Raw genomic sequence first — 18,546 nt, forward strand, 5'->3', positions numbered from 1 at the left:
AAATAATCAGGTTTGGATCCTTGTTTCTGGACTTCAACGTGGGCACACTATTAATTATGGGAAGAGAGAAATAACCACGTGACAGGATTGCCACAGGGATAATACCAGCTAAAAAAAAACCAGCCTTTGACAGTTGCAAAAGAGCAGGAGTAGCCATCTCTGAATGCGCAGGCGTAGTGGAACAGCTTGGCACTTCCCTCCTTGCCCCTCCCCGCCCCGTCCCCACCCCGCCCCGCCCCGCCCCGCCCCATCTCCTGGGAGTCACGGGACTCAAAGGCAGTCAGCTGAGACACCAGGGCGGTTCTTTTGACGGTGGGGCGGGGCTCCTGCGCGCTGCGCAGGCGCAGAGTCTGGGTGGTGGGTCAGGTGACCCGAGGGGCTTCGGAGTGTGTTTGAGCAGTTGACTTAGGCCGTTTGCTCGGCCCAAAGTCCCCTCAGCAATGGCGAGTCAGTCGCAGGGCATCCAGCAGCTACTGCAGGCCGAGAAGCGGGCGGCCGAGAAGGTGTCCGAGGCCCGCAAGCGTGAGCTCCGGGACGGGGCGGGATGCTAGGCTGGGACGGCGACTAGGCCGCGGGCGGAGGCCGGGGGACAGTGTCGGGGCCAGAAGCTGCCCGGGCGGTGTTTGGAAGCCTCGAGGCTGGACCTCAGGTGCCTGTGGAGACAGTTGTGGGTTCGTCCACTTCTCGGGGTGGAGGGCGTGAAGTGGGCCACCCCACAGAAACTGCTCCCACCTGATCCCGATCCCTTGCTTCCGGAGCCACCTCCACGGCCGTCGAGTCTGCGAACCTAGGTCATTCTGGCCACCTCTCCCTCTCGTTCGTCACTTTAAACGGTCCGCCCAGCCTCTCTAACCTGACCCCCGTCCATCTTTTTTTTTCAGCACCATAGTTGAACTCCCTGAGTTCATGTGGCTACGTAACTCGGTCGGTCATTCCTTTCTTTTCTTTGTTCCCCTGAGAATGTATTAGAGAAGTGCCGAGTTCATCTTCATCACAGGGTATTTCATGTTCCAGCGGAGGCGCACATACCAGTTAGGATGTGTGTAGCAGTGAAAGGCCAATATTGACAGGGACAAAGTGGCCAGAAAAGTCAGTTTACCACGTGTGTAACTGGGAACAAGGAGTGGAAGAAGCCAGTAATATTCTGCAACTCATTTTTTCCCCCCACTTAAGTCACCTGCTTAAAATTCGAATATAACTTTCTCATCACACCTGTCCGTCCACTCGGCACTCCTCGTCCCCGCAGAATGGAGCTGGTATTTCATAATGGATTAAAGGAAGTGCTTTCATCAATCAGGCTTTTGTATTCTCTCCTAAGCATGTCCCTGTGAGAAATTCTCTTCCAGCAGTACTGCGTCGCTGTGAATCCTAAAGGCAGCCTCATTTCTGGCCCTCCAGACTTTTGCACGTCGTTTGCCCTGATGGTTAGTTTTGGATCTCAGAATGTAGGCAGCGGTTCCTCATTCAGGCTCTTTCCCTCACTAATGCTTGTTTTTGACGTAGTGTTATAATAAGCTGTTGGTTTCCATGGCCTTGCCGCTAGAATAAGCTTTTGGCAACTGGAAACTGTGTCTCAGGACCTTTATGAATCTAGTTTTCCAAGGTAAGAAGACACTGCATTTGCTCCTGTTTTTTTGCAGGAGGAAAAAATGAGACTCAGAAGGTGATTTGGCCAGACTCTGGCTTGAGAGGCCTTTCTCATGCAAGGGATTTTCCTTAGTATAAAACTTGCAGTACACTTATGTTACATACTGCTGGCGGGCTGAGACCTCTCAGATCTGCCTGCCTCTGCTTCCCAGGGCTGGCCTGAAAGGCATGTGCCACCGTGCTCACCCCCAAGTAGATTGAAGTGTGGCCCTGGTGGGAGTTAGGCGATTCTTTATTTCCAGGAGATGTTTTCTGTGAGAATGCTGGGGGTGGAGAGAAGCCCTTTTCTTCTCAGGTGGCTAGAAAGTCCTGTGTTGTCATGCTCTTCATCCAGAATTTCCAGACTGTCTTGTCAGTTTGTCCTGTGATGACTCAGCCGCAGTAGCAGGTGTGTGTGTTGGGAATTATGTGAGACTGTTTGGAGGAGGTGCAAGAACAAATACTTGGACTGTGGTGGGAATGACCGTGTTCCTGGGAGATTTTAAACCTTACTTGGCTGCAAGCTTGTATGTATCAGATAGCTGAAGCACTTTGTTTTAGAGGGGTTAGCTTACAGCCAACTCACATTTTAATATTTTCAGGGGTTGGGAAGAGAGGCATTGAAAAGAGCTGAAATATGAGAACTGTCGTCTTTCTTGATTTGTGATCACACTTGTTCAGTTAAGAATTGGGAAGGAAAAGCTGTAATCTCAGCGTTCAGAGGCAAAGGCTTGTGGATCACTGAGTTCGAGGGCAAGTTCCAGGACAGCCAGAAGAATCCTGTCTCTAGAAACCAGGAGAAAACACACATACACACAGAGACTGGGAAGGGACAGGGTATGTTGTAAAATAATGAAGCCCGAGTTTCTCATGAAATCATTACTTTGGGATATTTCATGTGAAACAAGACTCTGGCTCCCATTTGTAAGGTCTGAGAAACTTGATTTAAAAAAACTGGGGCTGGGAGCAATTATACACGACTCTAAGGGAGACTGACCCACACAGCAGAGTCCCAGACTGAACCAGCACAGGCTGTGTCACCCCCCCCCCCCCAAAAAAAAAAAATAAGGCTGGGGACTGGACGTGAGATTGAGTGGTAGAGTGCTTGCCTAGTGTGAATACTTCCCTGCACTGGGTGGGGGTATTGTAGTGTGTATTTATATTTGTGTGATCTGCTTGTCCAGTAGTATTGATTTTTAGAAAAGTGTGTCAAAACAGCTTTGAGGATGTTTGCCAAAAGGCATTGGTGGTCTGGTTAGGGACTGGTTCAGGGCGCTGTGGGAGTTGGGAATAGTAAATTGTGAAATTACCTTGGAATTCCTGAATAATGGTTGGACCATGGGTGTCTTTGATAGACTTGGTTTGGAAAAGGTCTTTGGCTTTAAATGTAGCCCATGTAGCTGATAGGGGAGGACTCTCTGAAGGACTGGGCTTAGCACAGGAGGAGTGAACTTAAGGAAGTGCTGTGTTTAAGTGTAGGCTTGCGAAGTAATCCTTGAGGTGTGTAGGGACAGACTGTTTCATATGGCGCTGGTGCCAGAGTCATTACAGGTCCAGAATTGCCCTACTCAGGAACTTTGATGTGGCCACTTGGGTAGAGTGTGCTTTGGACAGTTGATACTATGTCTAACAAAGCTTGAATTCTAGATGCATGCTACCTTTTGCTATCACCTATTTAGGTTGATCTTCTAGAACTCTCTGTTGGTGACACTGGGCATAGTAGTACTTGTCTTTACTCTCATAACTTGGGAGACAGGCAGGGAGATAGATATCTGTGATTTTCAGGCCTATTTGGTCTATGCATACTGAATTTCAGGACATCTAAGGCTACATAGACCCTGTCTCAATTTTGTTATTTTTTTTGTTTGTTTTTTGTTTTTGTTTTTGTTTTTAGCAGAAACTCAAAGCAAAGATTGTTGGCTGAACTTATGGTATGACAACCTAGAGACTTTGCCAATCTGTGTTAAACTGGCTATCTTCCAGAGACCAGTGAGACCAGAGCCTCCGTTCTCCTCCCTTCCAACTGTGTGTGCTCTGGCACAGCATTTAGCATCCTCCCTCACAGCTTTGCCTCTGCCACTGCCCTGGTGCCTAGTTTGCAGGATTATGTCATCTCGTTTCTTAGCTGCATCTTAGGTGATACCCTTTGAGTGCATTAGTTCTCAGCAAACTCTAAAGAGAGCCTGCAGCAACACAGCACAGCTAGCTGTTGACTATTTGGGGTGAGGAAGAGCTCCCCAGATGGCTGTCACCTATCTTATGTTAACAGGGTTTTAATATTTATGAGACCGAGACAACGCCATGACATTCCACAGTATTTTCTTTGCTTTCACAGGTTTCCTTTTGAGTGTGTGTGTGTCCATGTGTACAGTTCTGGACTGTGGACTGCTCATACACTGCTCACAGCTCTAAAGGACATTCCTTTTTTTGTCTCCACTTAAAGGCTTGAGGCAGAACCTATGTTGTTGTTTAGGTCTGCATTCCCTCTTTCCTTTGTACTTTTCAGTTGTTTAAATTATTTTCTTTCTTGACTGCTAAAATTCATTATCAGTATCTATTTGGCTGTAGATACTGCCTTGAGACAGTCTCAAGTCTTGATGTCTTTCTCTTTTTTGAAAACAGGAAAGAACCGGAGGCTGAAGCAGGCCAAAGAAGAAGCGCAGGCTGAAATTGAACAGTACCGCCTGCAGAGGGAGAAGGAGTTCAAGGCCAAGGAAGCTGCGGTGGGTGGGCCTCCCTCTGTCTGTCTTCACTATTGCCTTCCTTTCTTGTGCAGATCTGAAAAGAGTGCAGTTTTGAGAGATTGGGGTTTGTTTGTTTTTGGTGGGACTGGGGAGTGACTCTTTGGCCTTTGCATGCTAACAAGTTCTCTATCAGTTAGCCCCTATTTCCACCCCATCCCGGTTTATCTCTTGGGATAGTCACATTTATATCAAATTCTAATTTTCATTTATTTGTTTAGCATTTTTAAAAGCGCTTGACATATGCAGGTACCATGTTAGATGCTGGCAGAAATAGTAGTTTCCATCCATGCCTTCATAGAGTTTAGCTTACCATAAATCCTACAAACCTATAGCTGTGAACACTGCTGTGACAATCTAAATGGGATAAAATGGGAGACCTGCCCCTCAGTATAGTATAGAGATCTATCACTGTAGTAGCCCACTGTGATTCATAAAGTGATGGACAGAGACAGATCTTGGTGGGGAAGAAAGGACACAGAGGAACATGTAGAAGCAGGAAGGGAGAGCAGAGCTGTATGGTGTCCCATACAGTTAAGTGGTTCATAGTTTCTTTGCCTAGTTGAACATCCAAGTGAAAGGTTTGAGATTGCCCACATCTAGGTGTTGAGGGCATTGGATCCCCCGTAGCATGAGTTACACATGGTTGAGAGCCACCATGTGGGTGCTGGGAACTAAACCTAGGTCCGCTGCAGTAAATGGTAACATCAGTGATACTGTTGTATTGTTTGTCTATAAACTGCTTATTTTACAGTCATATTGCTGAACTGTTCTCTTGTATAGATGCGTCATAGTTCATAACCACTTTCAGTTGTTAGATTGTATGTGTGTACATGCTTGCACTTGCTGGTAGTGGTGCTACTGTTGCTACCGGGGATTGAATTAAGTCAGTTGTTACCTTCTTTGTTTTCTATTTTTTCTCTTGTGCCTAAGCAGTTCTGTTCTTACCCCAAGTAGCTGGAATCACAAGTGTGCATCCGTGTGGTGGTGCCATAGTTGTTAAATCTTTAGGTTGGTTCCAGTCGTTATTCAGGACTGTGTACTGTAGATTGCAGTGAGTGGTGATGGAGTGTGCCTGGTTCGTCACACAGCTTTTCTCACAGGTTACTGTGCCTGCTGCTGATGTGTTGCATTCTCTTACTAAGTTGCTGGGGCATTTCCATAGGCCAGCAGGTTGCTTGTTAAATGGCTCCACTGGAGAATCTTCCTCATGTTCCCTTGTATCCTGTTTCTTCCCCTGCAGGCACTGGGCTCCCATGGCAGCTGCAGCAGTGAGGTGGAAAAGGAGACCCAGGAGAAGATGACCATCCTCCAGAACTACTTCGAGCAGAACAGGGATGAAGTCCTGGGTAACCTTTTGGCCTTTGTGTGTGACATCCGGCCGGAAATCCATGAAAACTACCGCATAAATGGATAGGAGGTGGAAGCGCCTGCTCTGTGGGTTGGCATGAGATCTGCCCCCATAGAATAGGAAACCTCCACAGAGCTGGAGTTCTGTTCTGGAAGGCATTAAATTATTTCTCTATGCTGTTGTAGGACCCTTCACTTTTTGAGAGTATCAAATCTAGCTTTTTGTACAGACTTATTATGTACCTGAAGTTTCATCTTCTTATCTTGTATGTCTTTAAGGAGTATATGTCACCTGTTTTCCTGTGTCTTCATGCAAGTAATGGATATCAATGTTGACTTTTTTTTTTTTAATTAGTCTAGTAGAAAAAATTCTTTGAAGGAAGAAAGGGAGTAAACTGTTCCCTTCTCCTTTCTTACAGGTCAGGGGCGTTATCTATGAAAAAGTAGACAGTAGCTATTAGTAACTCCTATGAAGAAGCAGCCAGCCTTAGAGTACTCTATCCTGGATAATTTAGGACAGTCAATACAATATGCTTGTTCCGGCTGTTGTTAGTGTAACCTAACCCAAATCACTAGATGCTAGGACTTAACTTGTTACATGTTTATGGTGTGCTTATAATCATTTAAAAGTAAAAATTTGTCTTGTTCTTCACCCTCCTGGCTCCTCTTTTTGGTAATACAAAGTATATCTTGACCCAGATGTTGAGCAGAATTTCATCTAGGAGTCAACAGGTGTTGGATGTAAATGCATACCTTATTAGTAAATACTCAGGGTGTTCATTTGGGAATGAAGTTGCTTGTGATTTTAACCCTCTGGTTTAGAAGCAGCAAGCAGCTAAAGAGCCTGTAGTCTGCCTTTTGTCTAGAGCAGTGGTTCTCATGACCCTTTGGGGAGTCACATATTAGATATTCTGCATATCAGATATTTATGAGTCCTAACAATAGCAAACTTAGAGTTATGAAGTAGCAGTCAGTAATTTTATGATTGGGTGGGGGTTGCCACAACATGAGGAACTGTATTAAAGGGTTGCAGCATTAGGAATGTTGAAAGCTATTGGCCTTAAGGACCCAGTGTCAGGCAGCCTTGGGCAAATGACCATGCCTCTCTGATGAGCAAAGTGAGTGATTTGTAACTTCACTGCCTAAGTATGAGATAGATACCTGGTGGCTCTCTGCAGGCTAACAGACTTTGTTTGGTTGCAGAGTAATTTGTGGTAGGTATAAAACGAAAGAACATTAGGGATTCTCCTTTTCCCTCAGCAGTTTGAGATAGTAGGCACATACTGTTTTCTGTGTCATAAGGTCCTTTGTTTTTAGGCCACTTCTGGTATCTGGTCACTATTGTGTTCCTGTGCCCCTCCTCTCCCCTTCCCTCCCCTCCCCTCTTTTTTAAATATTTGAAGCCCTCCAAGGTTTCCTGCCTCAGCTTTCCCTTTGTCCTGTTAAAAGACCTTGCTGGAGCAGCTTGGCAGGCTCAGCTGTGTATGTGGAGAAAGGTGGGCTACCACTTGATGAGGGTGGCAGTCCCTTGCTGGCACATGGCATGCTGCTTGGTTCTCTGTCTTTGCCCACAGTTTGGTTCTTGGTCCTTTACGTTTCTTTAGTGAGATCACTACCATGTCCTAGTACCACCATCCACAGTGGAGACCCACATTTCATTACTCCAGCTTACCTCTTTCAGATTGTCATGAAGTTGATTGGCCTTTTGTTCTCTCTGTATAGCCATGATGTCTCTCTTCCTAAATGTGTTCCAATACACCATTTTGTTTAAGACTTCAGTCTCTGTACAGCTAAGTGTAAGGCTTCTAACCTCCACCTTTTGTCACCTGTTGCTTCTCTGAAACTGGAGGGGCATGCAGCAGCACTGGTACTCACTGGTTTAGACCTGTGTGCTGTGGTACTGGGAATGACTAGGCAAATATTCACTGATCTACATCCTCAGCCTTGGTTTTGTTTTCAGACAGCATTTCACTGTATACCTTTGGGTGGCCTCAAACTCACAACCTCTTGGCTCTGTCTTCCCAGTGCTGGGATTAAAGGCCCGTGCCATCACTGTAAACCGAGCCTTCATATTTTTAACCTTGCTGCCCAGTTTGTTTAACCTGTATTATTAGAATTAATGGTCAGTTGAGAGGCAAAGGTGTATGTGAGCAGGCAAGGGTTTGGTGATTTCTGGGGAGAGGAACCTAAAGTGCTATGAAGCGTGCCTCGGAGAGAGATGATGTGTAGGTTGATGGTGTAGGTGGTTCAAGGGAGTTGGTGGCCTGTTCAGATGCTGCTGGGGAAGGGAATAAAGTAAGGTGAGACATGCTCTTCTGGGAGGAGGGGGTGGGTTCTGGAGGTCTTGTCAGTGGGAGTGCCGTTGCTCTAGGCTGAAATCCTGATTAATGTTCCCAGGCAATTTGTAGGTGTTCACATTTCTCCTAGGCCAGTGGAATCAAGGGTTGGGCCATGAGTGAGCTTGCTTGAAAGCACTAGGGTTTCTGTTGTGGGATACTGAGAAATTTACATCTGAAAGACTGACTGGTCAGCCACCAGAGACCCTTGAGTGCAGAGTGAACCCAAGATGCACACAGCTGAGCATTGTGTGGGATTTGTTCCCATTTGAGCATAAAAGGAAATGAAATTTGGGTGTATATGTATAGATGCACATGCATATAACCTGTGTTTTAAATCTCAAAAAAGAATGACTTCTGGAGAGAGACCTGGCTGGGCTTCAAAGGGAGAAGTTTGACATTATTCAGTACAAGGGTGTTTAGCAATGTCTTGCTCTTCATCCACTAGATGCTACTAGGAACACCTCAGTAGTGACAACCAAAAATGTCACTGGACATTGCCATAGCTCCTGGGTGCCAGAAGTGTCCCCAAATCAGAACTTCTGTTCTACAGTAACAAGAAAAGATGTATTAAAAATACATCAGAGCACTGCATATGGTGCCTGGAACATTCTAGGTGCTCCACAAATGTTTCCTGTGTCTGAAATACAACAAAGACCTACTTAAGAATTTGATACAAGTTGGGTGTCTTTGGGGCAGCTGTAGGACATGTGGTGAGTGGGTGATGAGGCTCATTCTTACCTCAGCACACAGTCTGCACCATTGCAGAGGTTGGAAGGAAAAGGTGAGATCAGCCAGTTCTTCCTAGCTTCACTCCTCAGATGGCACCTGGTCACTTGTCTCTCATTGATTCAACATGTCTGCAAGGGGAGGAGGGATCTATGCACAGTGAAGAAATACTTCTGCTATGGTTAATTTAGGAGCTTTTACATGGCAGCCAATGCATTAATGTTTGCATCTATATTAATTTACTAGTGAAACATATTTTTAAGACTTAAAATCTTCAAAATCAGTGTTGGAAACCAAGCTTTGGTCCTGTGGAAGAGCAGCAGCTAGTACACTTAACTGTTGAGCCATCTTTCCAGCCCCTCACCAGAATACCCCTTGGCAATTTTTACCAGATTTGAGGTGTGGGCATTGAGGAACCAGGCAAGGGTGTGTGGTAGAGCCAAGATTCTTAAGTGCCTTGTGTAGTCCTTGCCAAGCTTTCTGTATCTCTTGTTCTGTATCTTTTCTATGTGCATCCCTTCCCCCAAAAGTGATGTTCATTAGTTCCTCTGGGTAATTGTGAAAGGATTTCCCAATCACCTGTTGCAAACATGAGAACCTTCTGTTGATGCCCTATCTTAACCTTAATCAAAGCCTTCTGGTGGAAGACATAACATAGCTTACAGTCAGGTTGTGTAACAGCAATCTTAACAGTTCCCTGAATGGCCACTCTCACTTTGGATTGGTGATAACTCAAGAGAGATGAAGTAATTTACACTCCACATCCTAATCTCTGCGAGCAACTAGTCTGGAGGCTCACTTTTTTTTTTTTTTCCTTTTGAGGTCTTTAGATTCTGCAAGTTAGAGATGTGATCCCATCTCCATGCATGAGAAAATGCAGGCCTAGAGGCTTGCAGGATGTCAGAGGTCATGAAACAAGAAAGAGTCAGTTCTGAGCAGTATTGTGTGTTGCAAGCCAGAAGCTGCCAAGCTCCCAAGTGAAGCGTGCTTTGTATACTATTGTCTCCATTCACCTGCTCGTAGGCCAGGGAAACAAAGCCTGCAACAAACGTTCTGCACTTCTGGGCACATTGGACCTGTTGCCACTCAAGATGATTGATGGCACCAAAGCCAGCTGAAGCTTCCTTCCACAAATTGCAGCTTTTATGAGTTATATGTCATTTCTACCCTCCTCTCCTTTAGGAACAATGTGGCAGATGCCAAGAGTATTTTTTTTTTTTTCCTGTCAGTTTGCCTCCTATCACTTCAATGGCTCTGGAGTTCATGTAAAAGCTTATGTGCCACCAAGTAGTTTATTCTCTCTTTGTTCTTTGTTTCCTGCCTGTGCAAACAGGCAGACTGGGCACCGTCTTTATGAAAAGATTTGGCTAGTGTTTTCTGGGGAAGATGCTGGGCTAGAATATTGTGTCAATATTTGCTTCTCTGTCTCTTAATGTCAAGTGATTTTGGCTAGCTTCTGCATCAAGTGTGAACTTTAAGGATGTGTTTACTTTGTTGGGAGCAATAACTGACGGAGGTCACCCACCTCCAACCTTTTCTACTTGGAAATAACAAAAAAGTGGCAGCATTCTAGCCCAGTTGGCAACAGCTGCAGATAACACCAGAAAAGAAGCTGGGCTGCTAGTCCAGTGCCCACGAAGGGGCTGGGGCTGTCTTAGGATTTTAAGGATTTTGCTGTGAAGGGAGACCATAACTGACTTAGGGTTTTACTGCTGTGGACACCATGACCAAGGCAACTATTAGACAGCATTTACCCTAGACAGCATTTAACTGGGGCTTCAGATGGAGTGAGATTCAGAGGTTCAGTCCATTATCAAGGTGGGACATCGCTTTCAGGCAGGTATGGTGCTGGAGGAGCTGAGAGTTCTACATCTTGTTTCGAAGTCAAACAGGAGAAGCCTAGCTTCCAGGCAGCTAGGAAGTGTGTCTCACAGCCCATGCCCACAGTGTTACACCTACTCCAAGGCCACACCTCCAAATAGTGCCACTCCCTGGGCCAAACATACTCAAACCAGAACATTTAATTAGGTTTGGCTTACAGTTTCAGAGGTTCAGTCCATTATTGTCATGGAGGGAAACAGCAGCCTGTAGGCAGACTTAATGCCTACATTGAAGGAACTGAAAGTTCTGTATCTTTTTGGTTTGGTTTGATTTGGTTTGGTTTTTCAAGACAGGATTTCTCTGTATAGCCCTGGCTGTCCTGGAACTCACCTTGTAGACCAGGCTGGCCTCGAACTCAGAAATCCACCTGCCTCTGCCTCCCGAGTGCTGGGATTATAGGCGTGCGCCACTACCACCTGGCAAAAGTTCTGTATCTTGATCCTCAGGCAGCAGGGAGAGACTGTCACTGTGTAGTCTGAGCATAGGAGACCTTTCTCAAGGCCACATCTCCTAACAGTGCCACTGCCTCTGGGCCGAGCATTCAAAGGTGAATCTACGGAGGCTGTACCTATTCAAACCACCACAGGCTGCTTGCCGCCTTCCATATTTTAAGGATGAAAAGAGACCCACATACTAGCTGAATCCTCTGCGCAGCCATACAGTTACTGTCTTGTGGCCTCACTCCATTTGTCTGTTACCTGTCCCTGGCACTTAGCATTCTGCACCTTGAGTACCCCGGGGAGATTGTTGCCTTTCCTGACAGGTACCAAGGAGTTTGACTCAGTTTTCTGACAGATGGTATGTTGTTTGCCTCCCAGAACACTTGGCAAGGACAACAGCTCTGTGTCTAGTTCTGTGCTCTCACCTGCTGTCATATCACATCTCATAGTGGAGTTTACCAGGTCACGCCACTTCCAAGAGTTGAACAGATATGGAGCCACTAGCGGTGGCACCTTTTATAATAAATAAGTTTTTGAATAGTTTGTGTATTAATGCATTAATACTAATTTAAGGTGTTGATATACATACTGTCTCCATGTCTGCAGTAATAGTAACTTAGATTGCATAAGTTAGGAGACAGCCTTAGAGGGATGAAGTTCAGTTATTCAAGCACAGATAATAGTGGCAGAGTTGCATTTGAATGTGTGACTCTCAGACTTGTGAGCCAGAGCTGCTGTGTGATCTGATCAGTTTGTTCAGCCCATGGCAAGAAAGCTAGAAAGTCAGTGAATGTAACTGGAAGCCCAGTTAGCTCTTCAGGTGCTCTCTGAAGCTCCCTCCAATCCCATCTGCTGCTGCCGCATTTCTGGAAATTCTGTCCATTCTGGGGAGAATTCTTTTACTTCATCCATGTATTACGATGTGTTTTAACAAAAGACTGTGGGTTGGGCACTGGGTAGCTATGTAATGGCCTTAGGACTTGAAGTTTGTGCTGTCAGGGAAAGAATGAGCCAGTGGTCATAATAGGAATAACTGTAGGTTGAATGGGAATCAGTGAGGAAGAAAGCCCTTGGCCTAGGGCAGGACAGGGCTCTCAGAAGTAGGGCCTTGTCACCAAAGACCCAAAAATGGGCCGGTCAGGTGATGAGGACAGGTTTGGCACTGATCTTCCAGATGAACAGGGAAGACCTAAGGCAAACACTGGGACCTGGAAGTGAAAGAATGGAGGGCAGGAGGAAGTGAGAGGTGCTCTATTTATGGAGCTTGGGGTTTGGAGAGAGGGCAGTGACTCATCGGGGTAGGCTGCAGGTGGTGCACATCGAAATGCCCACAAACGCCCGAGACTCCCATCAAGCAGTCACTACTAAAGTCAGCTCTGCAGTCTGTTTCCCTGGTTGTAATGTCCTTGAATTTCATGGTCTTCCCTCCCCCACCCCCGCCCCTCTCCCAGGATTTCAGGTATGCAAACACTTGTGTTGCTCCAAGGGTGCACCTTGCTTGTCAGAACACTAAGTACTCAACGTTTCCCCCTTGAAGTCTCCCACATCAGCAGGTGTCCCTGACTTTCCTGAATGAGCTGCCCAAGCACACAGGCAGCTACGTAGTGCACTAGTGCAGCTCTGTCCACAGCTTCCCAAGTTCTGTTTGTGTACCTGTAGGAGGCTGGTGTGTCGACCTAAAACTGCTGGAGCGAGGAGAGTGAAGACAGGCTGGTGGGAAGGCAGTAGGGCATCTCTGTTGACATAGAGGAGGGTTGCTTCACAGGCAAGGTTGGGGGCGGGGCGGGGCTAGGCCACAGCTTGTTGCTGTTTCCTTTTCAATAGCCTGGTCAGCATTTAGAAGTCTCAGCACCCTTGGGTCTTTTGTTCCCAGGCCTCCAAATTACTGTTAGCAAGTTGATCAAACTACACAGGAGGCTCCCATGAACTGTTTTCTACTGCCCAGGGCAAGGCTGGCACAGAGCAGGTACTCAGTGCTGATTTGCTCACAGGTAAGTTCATTTTCTGTAGCCTGCCACCTTGATCCTCATTTGTCCCTGTGGGCACCTCCATGGGATATGCTAATTTGGGTTTTCAATTCATTCTTGCTGCCTGGAAACATCCTGCAGGCACATGTAAGTCCTGTGGTCTGGAAGTCCTCAAGAGTTGTTAAAAAGAAGAAATGTGTGTCTCTCTGTGTGTGCAAGACCACTTGTAGAGACAAGGGCAGTGGCTTGTACTGCCCTACTCCTTCCTGTAAGCAAGGGTGGGAACCACCTGTGCATTCATCGATCCCCTGAAAAAGAAACCAGGCTGTTGGTGCAGCAACCAAGTGCCCACCGTCTTTGTTGAAAGACAATGTTTGGTGGCTAATAGGATATAAACACGTACTCCAAAGAAAAGTACATGTGGTTAGCCAGGTCTGCTGTTGTCAGAACAACCCACCAAGGTGAACCCACGACTAGTGATTTACTTGGAAAAAGAAGCAGGCCATCGCAGGTCCTCTTAAATCTCAAGGAGTGGGGTGAGCAAGTGTGTTTGAACACCTCACATTATTTCGTAAAGATCTCACACAATTTCACAGCACAGTCTCAACTATAGATTTTTAAAGAAAACGCAGATACAAAGTGGAGACTACACCGACGCTTTCAATACTGAACACCGTTTTTCATTAAAAACAAGCCTGGAAGAAACTTCTGGTCCCGAGTGTGCCTCATGCATCGGATCCCATGACTTTGTCACTCGGGACAGGCCTCCCCGCCCCGCTCCTTCACTGCAGGGACGAGCTCAGATCTCATGCACGTGGCGGGCGCAGGGCCCCTACCGGCGCCCTGGGGGAGCGTGGCTGATGAAACGCTCCGGGCTCGGCCCCAGAGACGCTCCCGCCGTAGGGCGACTTGGCAGAGACCGGCTGGGGCGGCGCGCCCCAAAAAGGGCGCGCGGGGACGGCGGAGGCGGCGGCGCCGGGACGCCGCGGCGTACAAGGGGCATGGAACCTCCGACCCTGCGCGGCCCGGGCGGCAGCGCTGCGGTGAGTGTGCGCGAGCCGTGCGCGTGCCCGCGCGTCCGCGCTCCCGCGCTCGGGGGTTGGGACCGCGGGGCCTGCGTGCGCGTCCCTCCGCTCAGGCTCGAGTGACCTCTTCCCGCCCCACGCGTCAGGCGTGGGATCTGCGGGGCAGGGCGGGTGATTTCTGGGGTGAAGGAACCCCAAGGCCAGAGGGCAGAGATCGGGGAGCCTGCTGCCCAAGGCCGAGGCCAGGTACGGTGGGAGACGCCGGGCCGGGCCGCGCCGAGCCGGCTTTCTGTTTTGGCTCCCTCCGGGTTTGCTCCCTGACCTTGGATAGTCAGCTTTCTCTTCCGGGGCTTAATGTTCTCATCATTGAAATGGGGCGTTTGAACTCCTTGTCTAGCCAGGTTTTTTTGCCCTAAACTTTTGGGGGACTGCTGCTTCTCTGATGTGTTGGACTTGCATTGTAATTAATGAAGCTGAGTTAGAAGAAGGAAATCCTTTTTTTTTTTTTTTCTTTCCTTTCAGGATATGTTAGGGGCTCAGATGTTGGTGAGGCTGGCAGGCACTGTGCAGAGATGAGACCTCTTGGGGGCTTGAGTCCGCACAGCCCGCAACTGGAAAATCTGGTTGCAATGTGGGTTCCCAGAGGGACTCGGTCGGCAGTCACTTGCTCCCTCTGTGCTTTGCTTACCATGGTGTGGGGCTCCCTTACTTGTGTGCTGAAGATTGGAGCAGGGCTGAGGAGGTGGTAAATGGTTAGCATTTGCCATTGGGGTCCTGCCTGCACCCTCATGGCCCTGTAGCCTCGGTACTTGGATGAAAATGTACACGGGGAGCCCTGGACCCATCCTGACCTCTGGGTCGAGTCCATTCAGTTCTGTGTGGCTCCTTCCAGTCTCCTCCTTGGTGAAGCCTACGAACATCTAGGCAGCCCATTTAGGCAGCCCAACTTCGTCCTCCACTGAAGTTGCTCCCCTTTGCTGCCTGTTTCCTCCTCATCTCTCTGGCAGTTCTGAGTGTGTTTTCCCCAGTGGATGGTGATCCCTGCAGGGGAGGGCTGAGCAAACGCTTCATGCTCCACTCCTGGTTTTACAGTCCAGGGGCTGGCCCTGGAAGGTTCTCAGGGAATGTTTGTGGCATAGGTTGATGACAGCTACCTTCTCTCATTAATCAACCTTTTCCCAAGTGCGGATCTCGTGAACATGGAACCCATAGTGCAATCCTAAGTGTCTGTCCTTGTCTCCGCTCCAGGAAATGGAGGCAGAGAGAAGTCTTGTTACCTTGCTCAAGGCTACCCAGGTGGGAAGTGGTTGGGCTGGGCAGGTTACTTTTAGCTAACACACACGAACTTGGGTGTGTGACTGGAGTCTGCTGATTGGGTCTCTGTGGGCAGCTGAGGGGGCTGATGTGGGTGCTGTGATTTCTGCCCCCAACACAATGCTTCATTGTGGCATTTTGCAACCAGTGGATCCTTCTGTGCAGCCCCGGGCTTGAGCAACTCCAGCCTGTGTCAGCTCCTCCCAGCCTTTTCAACACTCCAGTGTTGTGAGGTTTCACTGAGAGGGCCTGAGTCCTCGGCCAGGAGTACAGATGTCAAGGTTGGGTTTGCCTTGCGGCCTAGCAGTTGCTCAGAGGCAGCAGAGGGGTGCATCCTTGTGGCCATTGTGTCTCTTGGGTCTATAGAAGGAGCAGGTGCACTAAGGCAGGCTGGTAAGTACTCCTTTGTTTGAGACCACTGTTGTGAGTTGGGCTGAGCATGAGCCGCAAGGAGACTCAGGCTGACTGGACTTGGTTTCTATATCACTGCCTAGGAATTGTGGTTTCTTCTGATCCACTCGAAGATGATTTCATGAATTAGCTGGACAGGAAGCCAGCCCAAGCGTGGGTGCTAAGGGCTGAGACCCTGGAGGCACGTGTACTAAAATCCTTCTCTGGACTCTTTGGCTGATAGCCACTCAGCTTTGGAGAGAGTATGTCTTGACCACGAAACAGGAAACCCATGTTGAGGAGAGGACGGAATCTGGGCTGTGGGCAGAGTAAGGGGAACACTGCCATTGTAGACGCTCCTGCCTCCTTATCTGGCTTTTTATAGGGGCACCTTGGGGTAGAACTTGGGGAACCAGGCTTGGGCAGCAAGTGCATTTTACCTGCGGATCCATCCCCCCCCCCCCCCCCCCCCCCCCCCCCCCGACGGCAGATCCTTCTGTTCTAAACAGGAGTCCCCTCCCCCCATTTTCATTTTGCAGGGCATCCCAGCCTTGTGCAGCTGTGCCTGTTGAAATCTGGAGAGAAACAGTGAAGAAGCCAGAAGGTTCAGTTCCTCCCTGAAGGTCAGTGGGCAATGGGGCTTGGGGGGCCAGTTTGGATTCAAGTAGGTGTGTGTCATCTGTATGCTTCCTGCCTTCCCCAGTGTCAACCTTCCTTGGTAGCATATGAATGATCTAGCGGACTTTTCTCAGGACTGGTGTGCCCTTCGTGGCATTTGATAGGACATGATCTTTCTTGGGACGCGTGTCTCAGCAGTTGGTGACTCAGGAGGTCAGCAAGGAAGCCCCCATAAAGGAGCATCCCCACTTTGGCTGATGATAATGGCTAAAGGCAATGCCTGTGGTGGATGCTGGCAGCACTGGCCACGCCTCTGGGACCCTGCAGAGCTAACTGCAAAGCCAGGGCTTGCTCTCCTTCTCAGATGAGCATTGAACTGCCAAGGTTTCCCTGCTGGAAACCTCTGACCACCTGGAAGCCCCAGCGAGCAAACCCCTGCTTCAGTGAAAGCGGCTGTCTGTAAGTGGTCACACCAGGAGAAACTTTCTTTTTAGGAGGCAGTGTTTACCTGGTAGCTTACACCTGTCTGAAACTCACTGTGTATCATAGGCTGGCATTAAATGTTTGATCCAGTTGCCCTGCCTCGGGCACTCCTCAGCGCTGGGACTATCAGCATATGTCATGAGGCTGGACTGAGAGTGTTTTGTTTTGTCTTTGAGACAGGGTCTCACTGTGTAGCCCTGGCTTGCCTGGAGCTCACTATGTTGACCAGGCTGGTAAACTCACATAGATCTGCCTCTGCCTCTGGAGTGCTGGCCTTGAAGGATTTAAAGAGCTAATACACACGGAGTGTGATATATGTTCACCATGGCCTTCCTGTGATTTTGATTCCTGTGTCCATTGATTCTTGGTAGTGGGCCTCTGTGGGTAGGCCTGATAGATTTGAAGAAGCCTATTCGAAGTTCAGAGGATGAGTGATATATCCAAGTTTACACAAGTAGGAGGCCGTAGGGCCACAGTGTGAATGAACCCTGAACATGGACTTCACCCCTTTAGAGAACTGGAATGTAGTCAGACTGTCTGCTAGTTCTCCTCTTCATGCTTGTCAGGACTTTTTGTGTGCAATCTGTGTTTCCTGTTCCCTGGTTTCGGTTTGTACATCTTGCAGAGCCTTGTACATGTAAACAGAGCTGTATATATGTGAACAGGCCTTCCCATAACGAACATAATACCTGTCCCAGGCTTGTTTGCCTGGGCATCTCAGGAAGGAATTGGGGGTGTCTGGTGTGGCTGAGCTGGAGAAGACCCTATGCTGGCTAGTAGGGAAATTCTCAGCAGAGGCCAGAGGAAGGTTTTAGTTCCTTCTTCTTCCTCCGAGAAGTTTCCTCAGTAAGATCGGAAAGTCAGCATTTAGACTTTTATGGTCCTCCCTGGCCTTTAGCAACTCTGGCCTCCGGGAAGGCCAGGAAGCCAAGGACTCAACTTCTTTCTTTTGTTGTTCTTCATAGGCAAGTGGAGGTGAGACGCTGCCCCAGCATGAACTGCATCCCCAGAAACAGGAAGTAGAAGCTAGAGCAGCTGTCTGTCTGCCATGGCTTGTGAGCCTCCCACAGATCCTGGTGGGGCAGCTGGTCCCCTGCCCACCTCTACCCTGGGCTGCAACACCCTGCCTCAGGGGAACCCTCCTGGCTGGGGGCAAGGTAAGGCCATAACTGACTCCCAGCCTTTCCTTCTCACCGAGTGCCGTTCTGTGCTGAACTCCAACACTTTGTAACTGGGGTCTCTGTGTAGCTGGGTGACTTTGGCATTCAGCTCGAGGTCACTCTCTATCATTTCTACCGTGTTCTCCCCGTCACCACCTCCTGACATCACCCTGAGCTTGACTGCCACTGCCTAGCTCCGTTTTCTCTCCTACCCACCAGAGAACCTTTTCCAGATGTGTAGCTTGCTGGTGCATTCTGCCTCAGGGCTTCCCACTGGGCATGGCATGAAGATCTACCATTCATTCACCAGGCCAGCCCTGGCGCCCCCTGCTGCCTTGTTGTTTGTTCTTTGTAGGACATTCTGTCTCAGGACCTTTGCACATGATGATCTTTTTCTCTTCTCTTCTCTTCTCTTCTCTTCTCTTCTCTTCTCTTCTCTTCTCTTCTCTTCTCTTCTCTTCTCTTCTCTTCTCTTCTCTTCTCTTC

General features: G+C 48.4%; 2 protein-coding genes across 7 annotated transcripts in view; both read left to right on the forward strand.

Moving 5' to 3' along the window:
* Nucleotides 1-286: 286 nt before the first annotated feature.
* Nucleotides 287-6,369, forward strand: Atp6v1g1 (ATPase H+ transporting V1 subunit G1). Its single transcript, XM_021160185.1, has 3 exons — nucleotides 287-522; nucleotides 4,249-4,349; nucleotides 5,611-6,369. The coding sequence occupies exons 1-3, from the start codon at nucleotides 441-443 to the stop codon at nucleotides 5,782-5,784; spliced, it is 357 nt and encodes a 118-aa protein (XP_021015844.1). The 5' UTR covers nucleotides 287-440; the 3' UTR covers nucleotides 5,785-6,369.
* Nucleotides 6,370-11,121: 4,752 nt separating this feature from the next.
* Tmem268 (transmembrane protein 268) overlaps nucleotides 11,122-18,546 on the forward strand; it is a 26,748-nt gene continuing 19,323 nt past the window's right edge. Inside the window, exons 1-4 of one of the 6 annotated variants that reach the window (XM_029476254.1) lie at nucleotides 14,348-15,802; nucleotides 15,904-16,128; nucleotides 16,339-16,422; nucleotides 17,866-18,057. In XM_029476254.1, the coding sequence (XP_029332114.1) occupies nucleotides 17,949-18,057 (109 nt within the window). In that variant the 5' untranslated portion in view covers nucleotides 14,348-15,802; nucleotides 15,904-16,128; nucleotides 16,339-16,422; nucleotides 17,866-17,948. The other 5 variants (XM_029476255.1, XM_029476256.1, XM_021160522.2 and 2 more) reach the window with 5 other exon arrangements.

The sequence above is a fragment of the Mus caroli genome, chromosome 4, assembly GCF_900094665.2.
Source record: "Mus caroli chromosome 4, CAROLI_EIJ_v1.1, whole genome shotgun sequence".
NCBI lineage: Eukaryota > Metazoa > Chordata > Mammalia > Rodentia > Muridae > Mus > Mus caroli.

Bases quoted from the DNA above. Each gene is read 5' to 3' on its own strand.
- Atp6v1g1 (XM_021160185.1), top strand. From the start codon at position 441: ATGGCGAGTCAGTCGCAGGGCATCCAGCAGCTACTGCAGGCCGAGAAG. The intron at 523-4,248 runs GTGAGCTCCGGG...TTTTGAAAACAG, and splicing joins GGTGTCCGAGGCCCGCAAGC to GAAAGAACCGGAGGCTGAAG. The intron at 4,350-5,610 runs GTGGGTGGGCCT...CTTCCCCTGCAG, and splicing joins TCAAGGCCAAGGAAGCTGCG to GCACTGGGCTCCCATGGCAG.